Source organism: Chiloscyllium plagiosum, unplaced genomic scaffold (genome assembly GCF_037043375.1).
Source record: "Chiloscyllium plagiosum isolate Xiang-an unplaced genomic scaffold, Cpla_swu_hap1 HiC_scaffold_21, whole genome shotgun sequence".
NCBI lineage: Eukaryota > Metazoa > Chordata > Chondrichthyes > Orectolobiformes > Hemiscylliidae > Chiloscyllium > Chiloscyllium plagiosum.
In genome coordinates, this window is record NW_028270159.1 from 44642948 (window position 1) to 44665059 (window position 22112).

Genomic DNA, 22112 nt, shown 5'->3' on the forward strand with positions numbered 1-22112 from the left:
TAATAACCCTCTGATTATCTTATATGTCTCAATTAAGTCACCTCTCAACCTTCTTCTCTCTAACAAAAACAGCCTCAAGTCCCTCAGCCTTTCCTCATAAGACCTTCCCTCTATACCAGGCAACATTCTATAAATCTCCTCTGAACCCTTTCCAAAGCTTCCACATAATGCATTGACTAGAACTCTACGCAATACTCCAAGTGCAGCTACACCAGAGTTTTGTACAGCTACAATATGACCTCATGGTTCTGAAACTCAATCCCTCTACCAATAAAAGCTAACACGCCATATGCCTTCTTAACAATCCTATCAACCTAGGTGGCAACTTTCAGGGATCTATGTATATGAACACATAGATCTCTCTGCTCATCTCCACTACCAAGAATCTTACTATTGGCCCAGTATTCCGCATTCCTGTTGCTCCTTCCAAAGTGAATCGCCTCATTCTTTTCCCCATTAAACTCCATTTGCCACCTCTCAACCCAGCTCTGCAGCTTGTCTATGTCCCTCTGTAACCTGCAATATCCTTCAGCACTGTCCACAACTCCACTGACCTTAGTGTCATCCGCAAATTTGCTAACCCATCCTTCTACGCCCACATTAAGGTCATTTCTAAAAATGACAAACAGCAGTGGACCCAAAATATATCCTTGCAGTATAGCACAAGTAACTGAGCTCCAGGATGAACATTTCCCATCAACTACCACCCTCTGTCTTTGTTCAGCTAGCCAATTTCTGATCCAAACCACAAAATCACCCTCAATCCCATACCTCCGTATTTTGTACAACAGCCTACCATGGGAAACCTTACCAAGCACCTTACTGAAATCCATTTACACCACATCAACTGCTTTACCCTCATCCACCTGTTTGGTCACCATCTAATAAGGTTTGTGAGGCATGACCTACCCTTCATAAAACCATGTTAACTATTCCTAATCAACTTATTCCTCTCTAGATGATTATAAATCTTATCTCTGATAACCTTTTCCAACACTTTACCCACAACCGAAGTAAGGCTCGCTGATCTATAAATACCAGGGTTGTCTCTACTCTCCTTGAACAAGGGAACAGCATTTGCTATCCTCCAGTCTTCTGGCACTATTCCTGTCAACAACGATGACTTAAAGATCAAAGCCAAAGGCTCTACAATCTCCTCCCTGGCTTTCCAGAGAATCCTCCGACAAATCCCCCCAGCCCAGGGGACTTATCTATTTTCACACTTTCCAGAATTGCTAACACCTCCTCTTTGTGAACCTCAATCCCATCTCGTCTAGTAGCCTGTACCCCACTATTCTCTTCGACAACATTGTCTTTTTCCAGTATGAATACTGACGAAAAATATTCATTTTGCACTTTCCCTATTTCCTCGGACTCCATGCACAACTTCCCACTACTATCCTCGAATGGCTATAATCAGCCAGTTATTTCTTTTTATCCTTTTCATTCTTAAACTGTTCAAAATGGTGCTAGATTGTGGTGACTGTTGAAGCTTTTTACTCTATTATTCACTGCAAAATGCAAGTGATGATAAATAAATAAATAAATCCTTCATTCAGACCAAGTGAGTTTTGAGAAGATTTGTAGCTCAGGTTGAGGTTCTGGATGTAGGTTTGCTTGCTGAGCTGGAAGGTTCATTTTCAGACGTTTCTTCACCCTACTCGGTAACATCATCAGTGAGCTTCATCCAGAGGCTCACGGAAGACAAAACATCTGAAAGCAAACCTTCCAGCTCAGCAAGCAAACCTACATCCAGAACAGTACGGAATAGTTGTAGTGCAGAACTTGTCCCTACCTGAGCCAATCTACCCGAGTGCGGTTACAACGCTGGCATCTGCCTGACAACGTGGAAAATTGTCCAGGTATGTCCTGTACACAAACAGCAAGACTAATCCAACCCGGCCAATTACCTGTCGATGATCAGTAAAATAATGGAAGTGACATCAACAGTGCTATTAAGCAGCACCTGCTCAGCGATGCCCGGTTTGGGTTCTGCCAGGATCATTCAGATCCTGACCTCATTAGACTTGGGTCAAACATGGACAAAAGAGCTGAATTCCAGAGGTGAGGTTAGAGTGACAGCTCTTGATATCAAGGTGCATTCAACTGAGTGTTGCATCAAGGCACCATAGCAAAACTGGAATCAACGGCTATGGGGGAGGAGTTGGGGGGGCATATTCCCCACTGACTGGAGTGATACCCGGCACATGGAAATCATAGAATTCCTACAGTGGAAACAGGACCTTCAGCCTAACAAGTCCACAATGACCCTCTGAAGAGGTTCTCACTCAAACTCATTCCCTATTACTCGACATTTACCCCTGACTAATGCACCTAACCAACACATCCCTGAACACTATAGGCAATTTAGCATGGCCAATCTGCCTAACCTGTGCATCCTTGAACTGTGGGAGGAAACTGAAGCACCCAGAGGAAACCCACGCAGACAAGGGAGATGTGCAAACTCCACAAAGACGGTTGCCAGAGACTGGAATCGAACCAAGTCCCTGGAGCTGTGAGGCAGCAGTGCTCACCACTAAGCCACTGGTTTTGGCTGTTGGAGGTCAGTCATCTCAACTCCTGGACATCTCTCGAGGAATTCCTCGTGCAGTGCCCCAGGCCCAAACATTTTCAGCTGCTTCAACCACAACCTTCCCTCCTTAAGGTCAGAAACCCGGGTTCAATTCCCACCTCCGGCAACTGTCTGTGTGGTGTTTGCACATTCTCCCCGTGTCTGCGTAGGATTCCTCCGAGTGCTCCAGTTTCCTCCCACAAGTCCAAAAATGTGCATGCTAAATTGCCCGTAGTGTTAGGTGAAGGGGTAAATGTAGGGGAATGGGTCTGGGTGGGTTGTGCTTTGGCGGGTCGGTGTGGACTTGTTGGGCCGAAGGGCCTGTTTCCACACTAAGTAATCTAATCTAATCTAAATGGGGATGCTTACCAATGATTGCCCAATTTTCAGCACCATTCATAACTCCTCAGATACTGAAGCAATTCATGTTCAAATGCAACAAAGTCTGGACAATATCTAGGCTTGGTAAATGACATTTGTGCCATACAAATGCCAGGCAATGACCCTCGCCAATAAGAGATAATCTAACTATCACTGAATCCCCCAATATCAACGTCCTGGGGGTTAACATTGACCAAACCCTCAACTGGACTCACCACATAAACACAGCAGGTCAGAGGCTAGGAATACTACAGCGAGTAACTTAACTCCTAACTCCCCAAAGCCTGGCAGAAGTCAGGAGGGTGATGGAATTCTCCCCTGGATTGTTGCAGCTCCAACAGTCAAGAAGGTTGACACCATCCAGGATAAAGCAGTCCGTTTGATTGGCAACACATCCGCAACACATCCACAAACATCCACTCCCTCTACCACCAAGACTCAGTCATAGCAGCATGCACTAACTACACAATGCACTGCAGAAATTTGCCAAAGACCTTTAGATTGCACCTTCCAAACCATAAACACTTCTATCTCAAATGAGAAGGGCAGCAGATACATCACAAAAGAGAATAAGGAAAAATTGTGAAAGGTGCTTTTGAAATGCAGTTCTTTCGCGTCCCTCCTAAAGGTGGCTGAACAATAAAAGTGGAGTCATACTCAACTGGACTGGTCACTGATTTCAAGATCTTTGCAAAGAATGAAAGTGAGAACAATTTGGAAGGTTTATTTGTTAGGTCCTGGCAAAATGAAAGTATTTTTCTACTGAACGCAGAATCGCTGCTGTCAATGAGTTCTCAGGTTGTACATAGCTCACACAACAAATTTAGAAAAACTCAAGTTGAAATGCAAGGAGTGTCCCAATCTCAAATATCTCAGCTATACCCAGATTGTAACTTTTATTCCAAAAGAGGAATAAAAACTAAGTTCATTACTGTTAAGTTGGAACCTCAGGAGACAGCAGTAAGATGTTAGCAGGAGTAATAATGATGTACAAATATAAAATTCACACTGAGCATTGCTCCTTCCATCATACAGGGGCTCCATTCCGCACCATGTCTGAACTAGTTTAGGGTGATTGCTGTCATGGATCGAGAACTATGTGCTTACCTGTATGTCACCTCCAGCCCACTGTCCAGTATAAGGCGGCTCCAAGTGATTTCAATTGAATTGATATTAAGCATGTCGACACGGGGAGGAGAAGGCTTGGAAAGAGGCTGCAACTTCCTCAGGGTGAAGTCCACTTCCTCCAGTAGCTCCTTGCCAGCGGTGGGAGAGCAGGCCACAGTCTGTCCAGATAGAACAGAATGCAAGTCAGTGTTCGAGGATACATAACTTCCAACTCTCTGTGACTTTTTAAGTAAGGTCATGGTTGCACAGTTTGAGCCCAAGGAGTAAGGGCAAAATTCTGCCAGAGGATCACAGCAGGAGGGCATTGGTTACACTGGGTGAAGCTGTGACAGACTGATTCCCCGATCATGTCCCACTGTCGGGGCATTTTCCCGATAAAAGGGACCAATTTCCGCTTGGATGAAAGAAAGAACCTCTCTGCAATCGTTCTGGAAAAGGAAGAAGGAGCAGGAATGCAAAGAGGGGGCTGGAACAACTAATCCCTCCCAATCCCTCTGCACATCCGCTCCTTAGGATGACCATCTCTTATAGAATAAAATAATGGACATTTTAATCATAGAATAGGAAAGCAAGTAGTTTCACATCCTGGCCATCAGATGCTCAGCACCAATGTTTTCACTCAAAGCCCATGTCTGAGGTATATAATATCTGACAATGAGATGGCACGTTGATGAACACTGCTGCCTCACAATGCCAGGGACACTGGTTTGATTTCACCCACGGGCGACAATCTGTGTGGAGTTTTCACGCTCTCCCCATGTCTGTGCAGAGGCTCTGGTTTCCTCCCACAGTCCAACGGTTAGGTGGATCGCGGAGGATGGGTGGATTGGTCATGTTAAGTTGCCGCATAGTATCCAGGGATGTGTAGGCTAGGTGGATTAGCCATGGGAAATGCAGAGTCACTTGGATAGGGTAAGGCAGTAGGTTTGGGTGGGATGCTTTTCAGAGGGTCAGTGCAGAGGCCAAATAACCTCTTTCTGCACAGCAGGGATGTTATCATACGTGATGCCTTCTTCTGAAATGGAAGAGGTCAGATTGGACAGAGTCACCATTCACACCCTTATCCCTTGCTGGTGAAAATTACTAGGGTTGGCTGTGTTAGGTGGTTGATCAGGAATCCTAAATATTGGGACTGGGGTGTAATTAAGTCCGCCCCATCCCATGAAAATCCAGCCCTGACACTTCAACTTGGTAAAAACAAAGACTGCAGATGCTGGAAACCAGAGTCTCGATTAGAGTGGTGCTGGAAAAGCACAGCATTTCAGGCAGCATCTGAGGAACTTCAACTTGTGCTTGAGCAGGAAGTGCTCCCCCTAGTGTTACTGCACAAATAACCACCGCCTGCAAGGAAATTCATCAACTGAGCTGCTAGTGCCGTCAGTTCTCATTGGACCAAATTTGAGTTAAAACATTACGTTTAATCTCTTTATTCAAATAACATTCACACTTTACATTTCATCGACAGCCAGACTGGAGAGAACAATGAAAGATCTGTCCTCTGCTTTGCCGTGTTGAAAGCTGGAAAATAATTTTGAAACCAAATAATTACAAAATGTGATAAGGTAAAATGGAGTGGAAATACTTTGCATCTTTTAAGACCATTGAAGTTATTTTCAGCTAACTATCAATTGGCGTATTAAAGCAGAGGGATCCTCAGACAGAATCTGCAGTGTGTGAGACAAGTGTCTGAGGACCATTTTCTTTGAATTTAAGAATCCAGTTTCAGAGAACGACATCATGAACAGTGGCATGAAGGGAATTTGACAGAGCACAGATTAATCACAATACTAACAACTGCATTTGTCCAGCATTAACATTCAGGAAAATAAATGAGGTAGTGGTAATATTGTTGGAATAATGATCCAGAACTCCAGTCCAATCCTCTGGGGAAAATGGGTTTGAATCTGACCATGGCAGATGGTGAACTTTGAATTTTTCAAAAAATAAAATCTGGAATTAAGAGTCTAATCTAACAGTGATCATTGTTGGTAAAAATCCATCTTAATGTCCACTGGGGTCGGCTGGGGGAGGGAGGGGGGAGGGGTGGTGAAATCTACCATCCTTTACAGCTTGTGTGTGACTCCAGACCTACATCAACACAGTTGACTCCAATTCTCTGCTGGGCAGTTAAGGAAGGGCAATAAATGTTGGCCTAACCTGTGACATTCATGTCCCATGAAAGAATAAATTAAATTAACATCTATAGTACAGCAAAATACTTCACAGAAGCAACATGACAGCAATATTGTACTGCAAAGGCTTTAGGACAATTGAATAAAAGCCTAATAAAAGAATGGGTTTAAGGAGCTTTGAAAAGGTGGAGAGAGATGAGGTTTATCCCCACCAGTATGTAATCCCTTTCCAGTAAATCTACAGAAGCAGTGAACTAGTTATCCATCATCAGCAAGACCACAGCATCAAGGTTGTAATTACATCACAAGATAGGGACAAACTCAGATTTGTTGCCCTTATACTTTGTTACAATCCTATAATTGAGTCACAAAAATCTTTAATTTTGTTTTCTTTCCCAGCTTTCTCCCTTTCCACATTGATTCCTAACTGGGATATAGTTCCACAAGAACTGGATCCTTTCTGGTCATTCACACAAAGTGGCATTTAAGTACAAGTGAAAGGAGCAAATTTTCTGACCAACGCACACAGGAGGATGATGGAGCTAAGCCAGATATCACAGTTATCCTACATCCTCATCAGTCCCTTTCCAACAGGAATCCCCGGGCAGAGAGTAATCGTGTGAGGGAACTGTGGTGGATTCGCTGTTCGCCGATACAGGAGCTATGAAGCCAACTGTCACACATTGAACACGGCGTGAGCTGTGATCTGTTCATTCAGCACAAACTGGAGACTGAAACCTGAACTTTACATGTCTGTGCAACTCACTGAGAATTCCTAAATGATGTGACGGTATCACTTGAAATAAGTTGCTGAATTGCTCCTGCTCAGCCTCACAATTACATTTCTGTGATGTTTTGTGCTTCTATGTTGCCAGGCTATGCTGACCAGTATAAATACCTCCCTATTTCCCTTCTTTTAGCTTTGACAAAGGGTCAGTTAGACGCGAAACGTCAGCTCTTTTCGCTCCTTACAGATGCTGCCAGACCTGCTGAGATTCTCCAGCATTTTCTCTTTTGGTATGCTGACCATTACTTACCTTTAACAGTGCTGATATTTTGGGATGCTCTCTCAGTTTCACAACTCCCTTTGGATGGCTGCCTAATACTTTCAGTGTCCTGCAAAGTACAAAACAATATTAAAATGACATTCCTCATCAAATAGTCCAATACTGAGTCACTGCTACTGGTGCCTTGAGAAATATTTGCTTGCTTCCTTTACAAGCTAGGACAGCAGGTCAGCAATATCATTTGGCTCAAATGCGTCGCCCTTGTACTTAGATTAGATTAGATTACTTACAGTATGAAAACAGGCCCTTCGGCCCAACAAGTCACCAAAGCGCAACCCACCCCGATCCATTCCCCTACACCTAACGCTACAGGCAATTTAGCACGGCCAATTCACCTAACCAGCACATTTTTGGATTGAGGGAGGAAACCAGAGCACCTGGAGGAAACCCACGCAGACACGGGGAGAATGTGCAAACTCCACACAGACAGTTACCCGAGGCGGGAATTGAACCCGGGTCTCTGGCGCTGTGAGGCAGCAGTGCTAACCACTGTGCCACCATGCCACCCACAGGTTGTCTTCTGCAATGTTAGTGAAGATTAGCACGCCTGGCAAATAAACAGTGATAATGCTCTATGTGAAGGCATGGCTGGGGAATGGAGCAATGACAACCCTCCCTTTTCTCTGCCATGGTGATCTATGCTGCAATAGCGTTACTGTTTCCATCAAGATAATAGAGTGCTCATCAAGAGATACAGTGAAAAAACCCAGTTTTTTCGCTAATGTCTCATTATAGTTAAACGTCACACTACTACACCTACTCAGATTTTGGGTGGCACGGTGGCACAGTGGTTAGCACTGCTGCCTCACAGTGCCAGAGACCCGGGTTCAATTCCCGCCTCAGGCGACTGTGTGGAGTTTGCACATTCTCCCCGTGCCTGTGTGGATTTCCTCCGGGTGCTCCGGTTTCCTCCCAACAGTCCAAAAAATGTGCATGCTAAATTGCCTGTAGTGTTAGGTGTAGGGGAATGGGTCTGGGTGAGTGATGGGTCGGTGTGGACTTGTTGGGCCGAAGGGCCTGTTTCCACACTGTAAGTAACCTAATCTTAAAAAAAATAAGCTTTGCATCAGAATCATAAATCTTAGTGCTGTAAAGTGAGACTAGAAGCACATTTAATGTGGCTTTGACAGTATAGATTCAATGGGCCAAAGGGGTGTCTTCTTCATTGTATAATTAGCTTAAGTTGTAAATAAAATGTCGGCTGTGTATCATGATAATTTAAACCCACTTTGTGATTGGGGAGCTCTGATGAAGAGTCATCTAGACTTGAAACGTTAGCTTGCGCTCTCTTCACTGATGCTGCCTGACCCACTGTGATCTCCACCATTTATTTGACTTCAGTTGAGTTTACAGGTGTTCAGTGCGGTAAGGAGTCAGTTCAGAAGAGATCTGGTAATGATCTTTCCTGAAGCAAGGAGCAGGGATTTCCTGCTGTAATCCTAGTCACAGGACCCACACCTTCCTTGAGGATTGTGAAAATGCTGGAGGTCACTCAGGACTTCCTCTTCATTCCAGACCTGTTGGACGAGTGTAACTGCGTTGTTAGTTTGATTATATAGCTCGTTCATTAAGTACCATACTCTGAAAGCAGAGCACCTTCTCTGAGTCCAGTCAGAGGAGACCCACCAGAGAAGGACAGAAGAAATGCATCAAGGATACACTGAAAGCCAACATGAAGAATTGCAATGTTGACATCAACTCCTGGAAGATCAGTATTCTGGACCAAACCAGCGGGAGTAAGGAGGAAAGGTCTCAATATTTTATCAGATGTCTATAGATACTGAATCAGTCTCATTTTCAGTCCCATGGAGTCTAACCCTAATCCTAATCACCCTTCCCTGTGAGAGATAGCCATTGATAAAGACAAATAAGAGTTCAGGTCATTCTGCTATAACACACATTTCGTTAACACAAATTCACTATAACAATCTCAGGCGACTGTCTGTGTGGAGTTTGCACATCCTCCCCGTGTCTGCGTGGGTTTCCTCTGGGTGCTCCGGTTTCCTCCCACAATCCAGAAATGTGCAAGTTAGGTGAATTGGCCATGCTAAATTGTCCGTAGTGTTAGGTGAAGGGGTAAATGTAGGGGAATGGGTCTGGGTGGGTTGCGGTTCGGTGTGGACTTGTTGGGGTGAAGGGCCTGTTTCCACACTGTAAGTAATCTAATCTAATCTAATCTAATGATTGACGAACTGGGACACTTTCTAAAACACGAACTTTTAAAATGAATGTTGGCAGTAATGCGATTACATCACCGACACTTTAAGCGCTATTTCTAAAGTGCGATTTTTCTATAACACAGGGTTGCACAAGAACACAACCATCGCATTATAGAAGAACTACCTGTTCTTACCCGTCCCAACGATTCCTGAAGCATTAATTTGGGATTCTAAATAGAGTTGCACTGAAAACCAAACATCAAAACAAATTTGAATAGAATTTTAAAAATTTCAAAGTATATTGGCTACTTGAACAATTTTTTAATGGGCTTCATTGCATTTACTGTTCGCAGTGAATTAAGAGTGCATTGGCATATGTCAACCCACCAATAAACCACTGAATTCATGTCTGCAAAACTGAAGCACCTTATGTTGAAGCAACACAGAATTGCTCATCATTCTTCCTAGCAAAAAAGTATATTTATTACATGACCATCATCCAATGAACTATCAGCCCACAAGTTGTACACTTCCTTTAGGCTTACGAACATGGCAGCGAACCAAGCTGACTCCTGCTCTTTGGATTCCAATAGGGTGCACAAGGTGTTGAGTATTTCTGGGAAGATGGGGTTCTTCAGGATATGAGCGTGGCCATCTTTGTCCGTTGCCAGGCAACTCAGTGCAAAGCAGGCATTTTTGCTTCCTCCAGTGTCTCCGTCTGCCATCATCTTCTCCAGGGTTGTGATCTGCATCAGGAGAGGTCAGAACAGAGATGTCTCTCTCTCTCTCTCTCTCTCTCTCTCACACACACACACACATACACAAACACATACCCAAAATATGGGAATCAAGATGAGGTGGGGTTAACATCAGACGCGTCTGCGGGCCGTTATCCCAACCTCCCCCAAGATCATGGTCAGGATTCATGTTACGTTACATAGTCGGAGCTAACTCAGGCTTCACTGTCAAAGATTCTCCACGCAGATCAAACATTTAATATTTTGAACGTTGAAGCATTGAAAGGAAAGTTGAAGTAAAAAGTGCTGGAAAGCACTGCAGGCCAGCAGACAAAAAGAGAAAGAGAAAACTAATGATAGACTAAATGACCTCCTTCTGTACTATATATGGTATTACACACCTCTAGAGGAGGTGGGACTTGAACACAGGCTTCCCAGTCTTCCCTCATAGGGACACTATCACTGCACCACAAGAGGGCCTCCCCAACACATTCAGGCAACTCTGTAGATCAGTGGTCTTTCAGATGAAGATCTATCTAAAGACACGATAAAATAAAACAGAACCTCTGGCTGGGATTTCTCAGAATTAAGAGGTGGAGATACTGGGTGGGGTGGGGAGTACACAGACTGGTCATGCCTTGCTGCTGCCTTGACATCTCGCCAGTGATGTGAAAATGTGTTGAGTGGCCAAACCAGACAGTGGTTACCAGAAAGCCTTTAGTGTTCAATTAAGAGCACAAAAAAGACCTCTTCTCACCTCCACAGGGTGAAGAGTATGTACCTCAGCAGGCTTCCAGCAGGACACCTACTGCGGGACACCTTTCCTGGAGTACACCAACCCAACTCTCACCTTCCTGACTGGCCCCACTCAGCCTGACCTCACTCGCTCCTTTTCATCTGAAACTAAAGTTCTCTTTTAAACTAGAAATAAATGGAAAGTGAAGTTTACTCAACACCATCCCCTTCAAATGCTCCCAGGACATGGACAGCACAGAGTTAAATACAGAGTAGAGCTCTCTCTACACTTTCAAACTAAAGGTAAGGTTTCCCCAACTCTTTTAAACCAAGTAAAGTTGCCTTGCCATCAATACTTGCAGGACAGGGACAGCAAGGGGTTAAATATTGAGTAAACTTCCCTCTTCTGTTTTAAACTGAAAGTAAATGGAAAGTAAAGTTCTCTTGACACTGTCCCCATCAAGCACTCCCAGGGCAGGGACAGCACAAGGGAAGATACGGATTAAGACTTCCTCTACTCTTTTAACAAAGTAAAGTTCCCTCAACATCATCCTCATAAAACACTCCTAGGACAGGGTCAAATACAGGGTAAAGCCCCCTCTACTCTTTTAAACCCAAAAATAAAGTCCTTTTGACATCATCCCCAACAAACACTCTGAGCCTGCTCTGTCAGCCCAGAGGACTTAATATTGAGTTCTCCAACTTCAAATAACTGCTATTGAGTATGAGAGTTGGGAGGACATGTAGCATCTGTACAAAACATTGGTTAGGCGTCTTTTAGAATATTGCGTTCAGTTCTGGTATCCTTCCTATCGGAAGGATGTTGTGAAACTTGAAAGGGTTCAGAAAAGATTTACAAAAATGTTGCTAGGGTTGGAGGATTTGAGCTATTGGGGGAGGCTGAACAGGCTGGGGCTGTTTTCCCTGAAGCGTTGGTAGCTGATGGGTAACCTTATGGAGGTTTATAAAATCATGAGGGGCATGAATAGGGTAAATAGGCAAAGTCTCTTCCCTGGGGTGTGGAGTCCAGAACTAGACGGCATCAGTTTAGAGCGAGAGGGTAAAGATATAAAAGAGACCTAAGGGGTAATGTTTTCACGCAGAGGGTGGGATGTGTATGGAATGAGCTGCCAGAGGAAGTGATGGAGGCTGGTACAATTGCAACATTTAAAAGGCATCAGGATAGATATATGATTAGGAAGAGTTTGGAGGGATATGGGGTGGGTGCTGGCAGGTGGGATTAGCTTGGTATGGGATATCTGGTCGGCATGGGTGAATTGGACTGAAGGGTCTGTTTCCGTGCTGTACATCTCTATGACTCTATGAATATGACCGTGATGCTAGACTAAAGGAGAATAACCAAGAAAATCTTTCAAAAGAATTAAATACAATAAAGCCTCTGAACTTTTATGTTTTCTGGTTAAAACTGTGTACCTGTACAATGTGTGTATTTGTATCAATCTGTGCCCTGTTGGTTGAAAATTGGAAACTTACTCATCGGCATCACTTACTGTTTTTCTCTTGACATAGATGATGAGCAGAAAAATCAAATTAAGACAAATTAAATCAAATTAGAGAAAGTAAATCAGTCGGTATTCCTCAATTATCTTTTTAAAATCCTCTGATCCTAAACATCAAATTCTTTGACCAAACTGCCCTAATGTCTCCCTAAGTAATGTGAAATTGAGATTACATTCGTGAGAAATGCTTTAGTTTTATTATGAGGACCATCGGGAGTGAATGTTCCTTCACAGAGTGAGGCACCTGAGCCTTTTGGCAAGTCTCCAAGGCAAAGCCAGTAGATCATTAACACTATTTAAGATAGAGCTTAGCCCACTGCTTGTTTTCCACATGCTGATGGATTCAAATGCCAGAATCAAAGACTGCACATGAAAGATTCAAGCATGCCATCAGCTCATTTGCGAATTAGCCCAACACTTGAAAATAAATAGATAAATTAAATCTGATGAAGCTCATCTCAGATGCAAAGTTAATACATCCCGCACAGTTTAAATTTAGAATTTTTTGTTAACCTCAACATATTACTAAATTTTACACAGTAATCTTTTAAAGCCAGCTGGAAGCATAGATAAGGCTGCGTTCAATGCTCAGTGAATCTGAGACATTGTGTTTCATAATTTCAGCTTTTAAGTCATAGGGTTATACAGCACGGAAACAGACCCTTCCATCCAACCAATCCGGGCCAACCATAATCTAGTCCAACCTGCCTGCACTTCACTCATATTCCTCCAAACATTTTTTCTTCATGTACTCATCTAAATGTCTTCTAAGTACTGTAACTGTACCTGCATCTACCTGTTCCTCTGGAAGTTCATTCCACACATAAGACCATAAGACCATAAGACATAGGAGCGGAAGACAGGCCATTCGGCCCATCGAGTCCACTCCGCCATTCAATCATGGCTGTTGGGCATTTCAACTCCACTTATCCGCATTCTCCCCGTAGCCCTTAATTCCTTGTGACATCAAGAATTTATCAATTTCTGCCTTGAAGACATTTAGCGTCCCAGCCTCCACTGCACTCTGTGGCAATGAATTCCACAGGCCCACCTGACTGTGGAATTCTCTGGCTGAAGAAATGTCTCTGCATTTCTGGTATGAATTTACCCCCTCTAATTCTAAGGCTGTGTCCACAGGTCCTAGTCTCCTCGCCTAACGGAAACAATTTCCTAGCGTCCACCCTCTCCAAGCCATATATTATCTTGTAAGTTTCTATTAGATCTCCCCTTAATCTTCTAAACTCCAATGAATAAAATCCCAGGATCCTCAGCCGTTCCTCATAGGTTAGACCTACCATTCCAGGGATCATCCGTGTGAATCTCCGCTGGACACGCTCCAGTGCCAGTATGTCCTTCCTGAGGTGTGGGGACCAAAACTGGACACAGTACTCCAAATGGGGCCTAACCAGAGCTTTATAAAGTCTCAGTAGCACAACAGTGCTTTTATATTCCAACCCTCTTGAGATAATTGACAACATTGCATTCGCTTTCTTAATCACGGACTCAACCTGCATGTTTACCTTTAGAGAATCCTCAACTAGCACTCCCAGATCCCTCTGTACTTTGGCTTTACGAATTTTCTCACCGTTTAGAAAGTAATCCATGCTTCTATACTTATTTCCAAAGTCCAAGACCTCGCATTTGCTCATATTGAATTCCATCAGCCATTTCCTGGACCACTCCTCCAAACTGTATAGATCCTTCTGCAGCCTCACCACTACATGAACTACTCTGTGTAAAAAAAGTTGTCCTTCATGCCCTTTTTAAATCTTTCTCCTCTTACCTTAAAAATATGCCTCTAGTTTTGAAATCCCCTGCTCTAGGGAAAAGACACCGGCGACTCACCTTATCTATGCCCCTCATTATTTTATAAAACTCAATAAAGTCACCCCTCAACTTTTTACGCTCCAGTGAAAACAGTCCCAGCCCATTCAGCCTTTCTTTTTAACTCAAACTGTCCATTCCTAGCAACATCCAGATTAATCTCTCCTGAACCCTCTCCAGCTTACCAATATCCTTTCTATAACCGGGCAACCAGAACTGCACACAGTACTCGAGAAGAGGCCTCATCAACATCCTGAACAACCTCAACATGACGTCCCAACTCCTATACTCAAAGACAAGCATGCTAAACGCCTTCTTAACCACACTGTCTATTGAAGAATTCTGCACATGAACCCATAGGTCTCTCTGTTTTACAGCACTATCTAAGGCCCTATTCGTAATTGCATAAGTCCTGTCCTTGTTTGTTTTACCAAAACGCAATCCCTAAGCTGGTCCAACATAAATTCTGTGCACTTAGACACTAGAGGCCTGTGTTCATTAGCAAATGTTCGTTCGTTCATTAGCAAATAGCTATTGGCATGCTTTAACCATTCATTCTGGTCAATATGATAGGGTCGGGGAGTCCAGAACTAGTGGGCATAGGTTTAGGGTGAGACAGGAAAGATATAAAGGAGACCTAAGGGGCAACTTTTTCACACAGAGGGTGGTACGGGTATGGAATAAGCTGCCAGAGGAAATGGTGGAGGCTGGTACAATTGCAACATTTTAAAGGCATTTGGATGGGTATATAGAACATAGAACATAGAACATAGAACAATACAGCACAGAACAGGCCCTTCGGCCCACGATGTTGTGCCGAACTTCTAACCTAGATTAAGTACCCATCCATGTACCTATCCAAATGCCGCTTAAAGGTCGCCAATGATTCCGACTCTACCACTCCCACGGGCAGCGCATTCCATGCCCCCACCACTCTCTGGGTAAATAACCCACCCCTGACATCTCCCCTATACCTTCCACCCTTCACCTTAAATTTATGTCCCCTTGTAACACTCTGTTGTACCCGGGGAAAAAGTTTCTGACTGTCTACTCTATCTATTCCTCTGATCATCTTATAAACCTCTATCAAGTCACCCCTCATCCTTCGCCGTTCCAACGAAAAAAGGCCGAGAACTCTCAACCTATCCTCGTACGACTTCCTCTCCATTCCAGGCAACATCCTGGTAAATCTTCTTTGCACCCTCTCCAAAGCTTCCACATCTTTCCTAAAGTGAGGCGACCAGAACTGCACACAGTACTCCAACTGTGGCCCAACCAAAGTCCTGTACAGCTGCAACATCACTTCACGACTCTTGAATTCTATCCCTCTGCTAATGAATGATAATACTCCATAGGCCTTCTTACAAACTCTATCCACCTGAGTGGCAACCTTCAAAGATCTATGTACATAGACCCCAAGATCCCTCTGTTCCTCCACCTGACTAAGAACCCTACCATTAACCCTGTATTCCGCATTCTTATTTGTTCTTCCAAAATGGACAACCTCACACTTGGCAGGGTTGAACTCCATCTGCCACTCCTCAGCCCAGCTCTGCATCATATCTAAGTCCCTCTGCAGCCGACAACAGCCCTCCTCACTGTCCACAACTCCACCTATCTTCGTATCATCTGCAAATTTACTGACCCACCCTTCGACTCCCTCATCTAAGTCATTAATAAAAATTACAAACAGCAGAGGACCCAGAACTGATCCCTGCGGAACTCCACTTGTAACTGGGCTCCAGGCTGAATATTTACCATCTACCACCACTCTCTGCCTTCGACCGGTTAGCCAGTTTTCTATCCAGGAAGGGTTTGGAGGGATATGGGCCGGGTGCTGGCAGGTGGGACTAGATTAGGTTGGGATATCTGGTCAGCATGGACGGGTTGGACCGAAGGGTCTGTTTCCATGCTGTACATCTCTGACTCTATGACTCTAGTGGACTAAAGATCAACAGTGAATGTGTTCACTGACAATGTTCAGAACTAGGGATTTTGTTCCATCACTTTTCAATTTAGACAAGAATTTTCCTTTGGTGGAAGAGGGATTCAGATCAAGGGAGGCATAAGCTTAAAACTCAATTAGAAATTCATGGAGTAAAACTCATGTCTTCAAGGCATAATCTAGAATTCTGGTTGAAAAACATCAGGGATGCTGGTACAAATTAATTTTTGTCAGATTTTTATTAGGTGAAAATGTTTTTTTAAAAATTCAGCTAAGTTGATTCAATAGGATGGAGGCAACTTTTATGAATAGATGTTTATGCTCCCATGCAGGACAGAAATGGAGGTGGAACTGAGAAAACCAGCAGCTGGATCCCAGATCGAGAAATCCAACCTCTATTCGCAGCACCAGCTATCCTTCACCCATACTGGAAATGGGTGGCTGTGATCGCAGACAGAGAAAGATAGCAAATAGGACCAAGAGTAGACCTTTAAGCCCTGCAAGCCTGCTCCATTGTTCAATATGATCATGGTTGAGATCGAATGATTCGTTGCCCTGTTCTTATTCTCTCCCCACAATCTTTATTCCTGCAACTGCATAAAAATATACTTAGTTTCTTCTTGAAAATATTTGATGGATGTTTTGGCTGCAACTGCCTTCTTGTCAGAGAATTCCACAGGCTCACAACTCTCTGAGTGAAGACATTTATCCTCATCTGCATCCTAAATGGCCTATCCTGTTTCCTTAAAATGGGATCCCTGGTTCAGGACTCTCTGGTCACCAGGACCATCTTTTTTGTATGTTCCCCTTTTAGTCCCGTTAGAATTTCATAGGTTTCTATGAGATGCCCCCTCATCCTTCTAAAGTCCAGTGAATTCAGTCCTTACCAATCCAATGTCTCTTCATATATCTGTCCTGCCATTCCATAAATCAGTCTGTATCTCTCTTGTTAGAGGTTTCCTGCACCATTTTAAAGATGGTCAGCTCAGATCCCCTGTTGTTCTTTTTTGAGGTTCAGCCTCAGCTGAGTGAGACCTTAAGGAGGTAGAGTGCATCCTTCTTTACCATTCATTAGGAAATGCTGCGGTTTTTGCTTCAGTTGTGACATCCATCATTAGTTCTGACAGGACTTGTATTTTTGTTTGTTTTATTCACCCATGTGATGCCGACGCTGCTGGCTTGTCCAGAATTTATTGTCTCTACATGGCCACTGTTGAGGGCCTGAAGCAAATAAAGGTGCATGGGCCAAGGACACTATGCTAGGGAACTCCTGCAGAGATCTGCTGGAGCCGAGATGATTGACCTTCAACAAGCACGACCATCTTGCTTTTGTGCCAGATATGGGGAGTATTTTATCCCCAGTGGCTTATTCAACTGTTTAATTGATTTGACAGTCTCTTTTTATTATTCATTCAAGTGTGAAGCCATCACCAGCTGGGCCAGCATTTATTGCACATTCCTAACTGCCCAGAGAGTAGTTCAGAGGCAAGCACATTGCTGTGGGTCAGCAGTCACATGTAGGCCAGAACAAGGAAGGATGGCAGGTTCATTCCCTAAAGGATTTTAGTGAGCCAGATGGGTTTTCCCAACAATTGGCAAAGGTCATCATTAGACTCATAATTCCAGGTTTTTTTTTTATTGAGTTCAAATTTAACCATCTTCCTGGCAGGATTCAAACCAGGTGCTCACTAGGGTCTATGGATTAATAGTCTAGCAATAATACTACCAGGCCATCACCTCCCTCTGTTCTACGGGCATTGAGGGGTTTATGACATTATCACTTAAGGGAGTGAAGGGCTACTAGTGATTGGCCATAGGACTGAACTGTATTACTTTAGTTATTCTTCTGAGTTGTCAATATTGACACAATGCTTCCATGTCCAAGTGCCTTCCTGCCTAATGAGGAGCTGGGCCACCTCCAAGATGGAGGTCTCAGGGTTAAGACTCGCAGTTCCCAATACTCATCTCAAGCATGAAATCCAGGCTGAGATGTAGAATAACAGAATCCTTTGACAGCAGGGCATTAAGTCCACTGAGTCCATAGCGAACATCCAAAGAGCAACCTACCCAGACCCATCCCTGTAACCCTGCATTTCCCATGACTAATCCCACCTAGCTTGCAATTCACTGGACACTATGGGCAATTTAGCATGGCCAATCCACCTAAACTGCACAAACTCCATACAGACAGACACCCAAGGCTGGAATCAAACCGAGGTCCCTGGCGCTGTGAGGCAGCAGTGCTGCCCACCAAGCCACCGTGATGCTCATGGTCTCATTGAATGGTTACAAAAAATTTGAAGGGGCCATATGACCAACTCCTGCCATTATATTCTAGCCTATGAACTTTGACCATGATCTGTCAAACTTCACTACTGCTCAACTCTCTCAGGTTCATCTATTATTGTGTAACAATCCTTCCACATGCTTGGAAAAGGAAAGAAAATATTTACCACAAAATATCACCAACTATCAGCATTGGACTGCGTTGTTACAATTATATTTACACACTCCAGATACAGAGCCTGTACACTGCTTTCAGGATCCAGACTTCATTTTAACTCCAAATGAGATCTGCTTTGCCTGATTCTGAACTCAATTATGAATGGAATGACAGATAAATTAATACAGATTTGGTGAGTATTAAACAAGATCAAATGGATAGACATCTGCCTTAACAGGGAAAGAGAATAATGCAAGGAGAGGAAAGAACAAAATCCAAGGCAAAAGGCAGATGGAAGATTGCAGAGATGAACCGACAAAAGGGATGATGTTAGAGGGCAGGAGGGACAAATAACCCTTCTGTTTCCCCACCCCACTCTCTCCCAGAGCCAGTCATGTTCCTCTTGTCTTCACTTTGCACGCAACAAGCCTCCGCTTGCGCAGTCTATTTTCTCTGCTGTAACACATCTTCCTTTCTTGTTTCAGCAGGAGGGAGCCTGAAGGGACAATTCCCCTTGTGCCACTCTTGGTCCACTTCTAAATTGCCCTCCACACCCACTCCCCTTCCCACAGCTCCCTGTCACTCAGGCACAGGAAACACAACGCCTGAACTTTCACTTCCTTCTTATCCACAGTCTGCAAACAGTCTTCCAGCAGCAACAGCAATTGAGGTGAATGCCTCTCAATTGAATAGACTGTTTCAGCTTCTCAGAATATGGTCTCCTTTACACGAGGGATACCAAACATGGACTGGATGTCTGTTGTTCAATCAGCTCAAAGCTTCTGATCACTTCTTATTTTAGATCTCTGTTAGAATTAGATATAGCTCTCAGTGCCCTGTTTTCTCGCCATACCCATTGAATCCATTAGCCCTGAATTGTATCATTGACCATGATCATAGTGAATGAGGGGAGCAAGCTCAAAAGGATTGAATGGCCTACTCCTGCTCCTTATTTTTTAATGTTTCTACATCACACTTTTAGTCTGACTTCTCTCTTTCCCAACCTCCTACACTACGCCAGTTAATCTCAACACAAGTCCAAGGAACAGCAAATCAACTTTAAATCGGCCACTTTACGAAGTTACATACACATCACTGAGCTCAATGTCAAATCATGAGTATTATGGGCTGCAGTGGTTGCGAAAGGCAGCTCACCACCCACTTTCTCAAGGGCAACCAGGGGCAGGCAATAAATGCTGGCCACATCACATGAGTGAATTAAGAAAAGCTGCTGGTTCTGACATATGGCTCTCCCATTGTTATTTGCAGTTGTTATATCTTTTGCTTCTTTACTGATTCTGTTTCTAATCCTTTTATGCCTCACACCATGTACTTTCTAACATAGTCACTCCGGCCTTTTATCACAACACAGACTTTTCCCTTTACAATTTATTCACCTTCACCTCACTTTCTGCCCTTCTGAACTTACATAAAAGTTTTTTTTTACTCATGGGACGTATGCGTTGCTGGCTGGGCCAGCATTTATTGCCCATCTGTGGGTACCCTTGAGAAATTGGTGTTGAACTGCCTTCTTGAATCACCACATTCCATGTGATGTAGGTAGACTCACAATTAGGGATAGAGTTCAAGGAGTTTGACCAAGCACCAGTGAAGGATTAGCAATATTTTTCCAAGTTAGAATTATGAGTGGCTTGGAGGGGAGCTTACAGATGGTGGGGTTCCCATGTATCTGCTGCCCTCATCCTTCTACATGGTTCTGATTATTGGTCTGCAAGGTGCTATCTCAGGATCTTTGGCATATCTTTGCTTTGGAGAAAGTGAGGACTGCAGACGCTTGAGATCAGAGTCAAAAAGTGTGGCACTGGACAAGCACAGCAGGTAAGGTAGCATCCGAGGAGCAGGAGAATCAACGTTTCGAGTATAAGCTCTTCATCAGGAATTTTTACTTTCCCTGTTGTGATGCAAAATCAGTCATCTGACATAGTAGCCAGAATTTTACCACTCTTTGTTGACTCAGATGCAGGAAGGGATGAACAAATGGTGATGGGAGACACCAGATGGTGTGCTCAATGCCTTTTCACCAACATGTCACTTTACAGCTTGAGGAATGGTGGCAGAAGCCACTCCCAAAAGACCAACTGTGCCACTTAAGTGACCAATTTGGGCCTGTTCCCAATGCTGCAGACATTTTGTCAGTGGCAGTGGGTATCAACACTTGGGGGAGACAGCCTTTGGTTTGAGTATTCCTGTAGGCCCACAAAGTTACTTTCCGAGGGCAAGAGCATCCATCACGAAATTGGCACCTTCTCCCTTCAGTAATCAAGCCCCTGGACCCCTCGCCACGGTGCGCCTGAATCAGCCCAGTGCTTCCAACCATCCTTCAGATGCTTTGAGAGGGTGCCACCACTGCAGCAGCCTCCTCCTCCCAGTGCAGCCCAGGCAACGTTGTCAGTGTTGCCACGGAGCTGCCGATTCTCTTCCAGAGAGTTTGGGGAGTGGGATAGTCTTCAGTCCTTAAGTGGGGGGCAGACCCTGCGACTGGCACTTAATTGGTTATCTGCAGTGAATGCAGCCTTAAGAGTCATAGAGACATACAGAATGGAAGCAGCCCCTTCGGTCCAACATGCTCATGCTAACCAGATATTCTAAATTAATCTAGTCCCACATGCCAGCATTTGGCCCATATCCCTCTAAACTCTTCCTATTCATAAACCTATCCAGATGTCTTTTAAATGTTGCAATTGTACCAGGCTCCACTACTTTCTCTGGCAGCTCATTCCATACACACACCACCTTCTTCTCGAAAGATTTGCCCTTTTGGTCCCTTTTAAATCTTTTCCTTCTCACCATAAACCTATTCCCTCTAGTTTTGGACTCTGCCAGGCCAGGGAAAAGACCTTTTCTATTTACCCTATCCATGCCCCTCATGACGTATAAAGGTCACCCCTCAGCCTCTGACGCTCCAGGCAAAACAGTCTCAGTCTATTCAATCTCTCCCTATAGCTCAAACCCTCCAACCCTGGTAACACCCTTGTAAATCTTTTCTGAACCCTTTCAAGTTTCACAGCATCTTTCCTATAGGAGGGAGACCAGAATTGCATACATATTCCAAAAGTGGCCTAACCAATGTCCTGCACAGACGCAACATGACCTCCCAACTCCTAAATTCAATGTACTGACCGATAAAGTCCCCTGCCATAGCAGGCAGTCCTGCTTTTCATGGTAGTAGAATTCCTGTTGTGTCTTGAGCTATCCTATACATCAAGACTACTTCTCCTCCAGAAATTATGCTGTCTCATCAGCTCAGTGTTTTCTGAAACGACCCCCAACTACTATTCCTTACCAGGTCCCAGCTGATGGAAGTGGAACCTTCAATGACTCACCATATTTGGAGCCTCCTCCATTTCCAGGATCTGCTTGCGTCCTATGTCCAACTCACAGATCCGTCCGAGTGCAAAGGCAACACTCGTTCCGCAGCCTAGAGTAAAAAATAAGAAAGGATTAAGTC

The 22112-nt window shown here is 44.0% G+C and overlaps 1 protein-coding gene across 2 annotated transcripts in view; it reads right to left on the bottom strand.

Moving 5' to 3' along the window:
- The window catches only part of LOC122564755 (uncharacterized), a 94493-nt gene that overhangs the window by 15032 nt on the left and 57349 nt on the right, over nucleotides 1–22112 (bottom strand). For both annotated transcript variants that reach the window (XM_043719922.2, XM_043719923.2), the window contains 4 exons: nucleotides 21988–22082; nucleotides 9989–10185; nucleotides 7251–7329; nucleotides 4061–4239 (listed from right to left, as the gene is read on the bottom strand). In XM_043719922.2, coding sequence (XP_043575857.2) covers nucleotides 4061–4239; nucleotides 7251–7329; nucleotides 9989–10185; nucleotides 21988–22082 — 550 coding nt within the window. The remainder of the gene's footprint in view (nucleotides 1–4060; nucleotides 4240–7250; nucleotides 7330–9988; nucleotides 10186–21987; nucleotides 22083–22112) is intronic.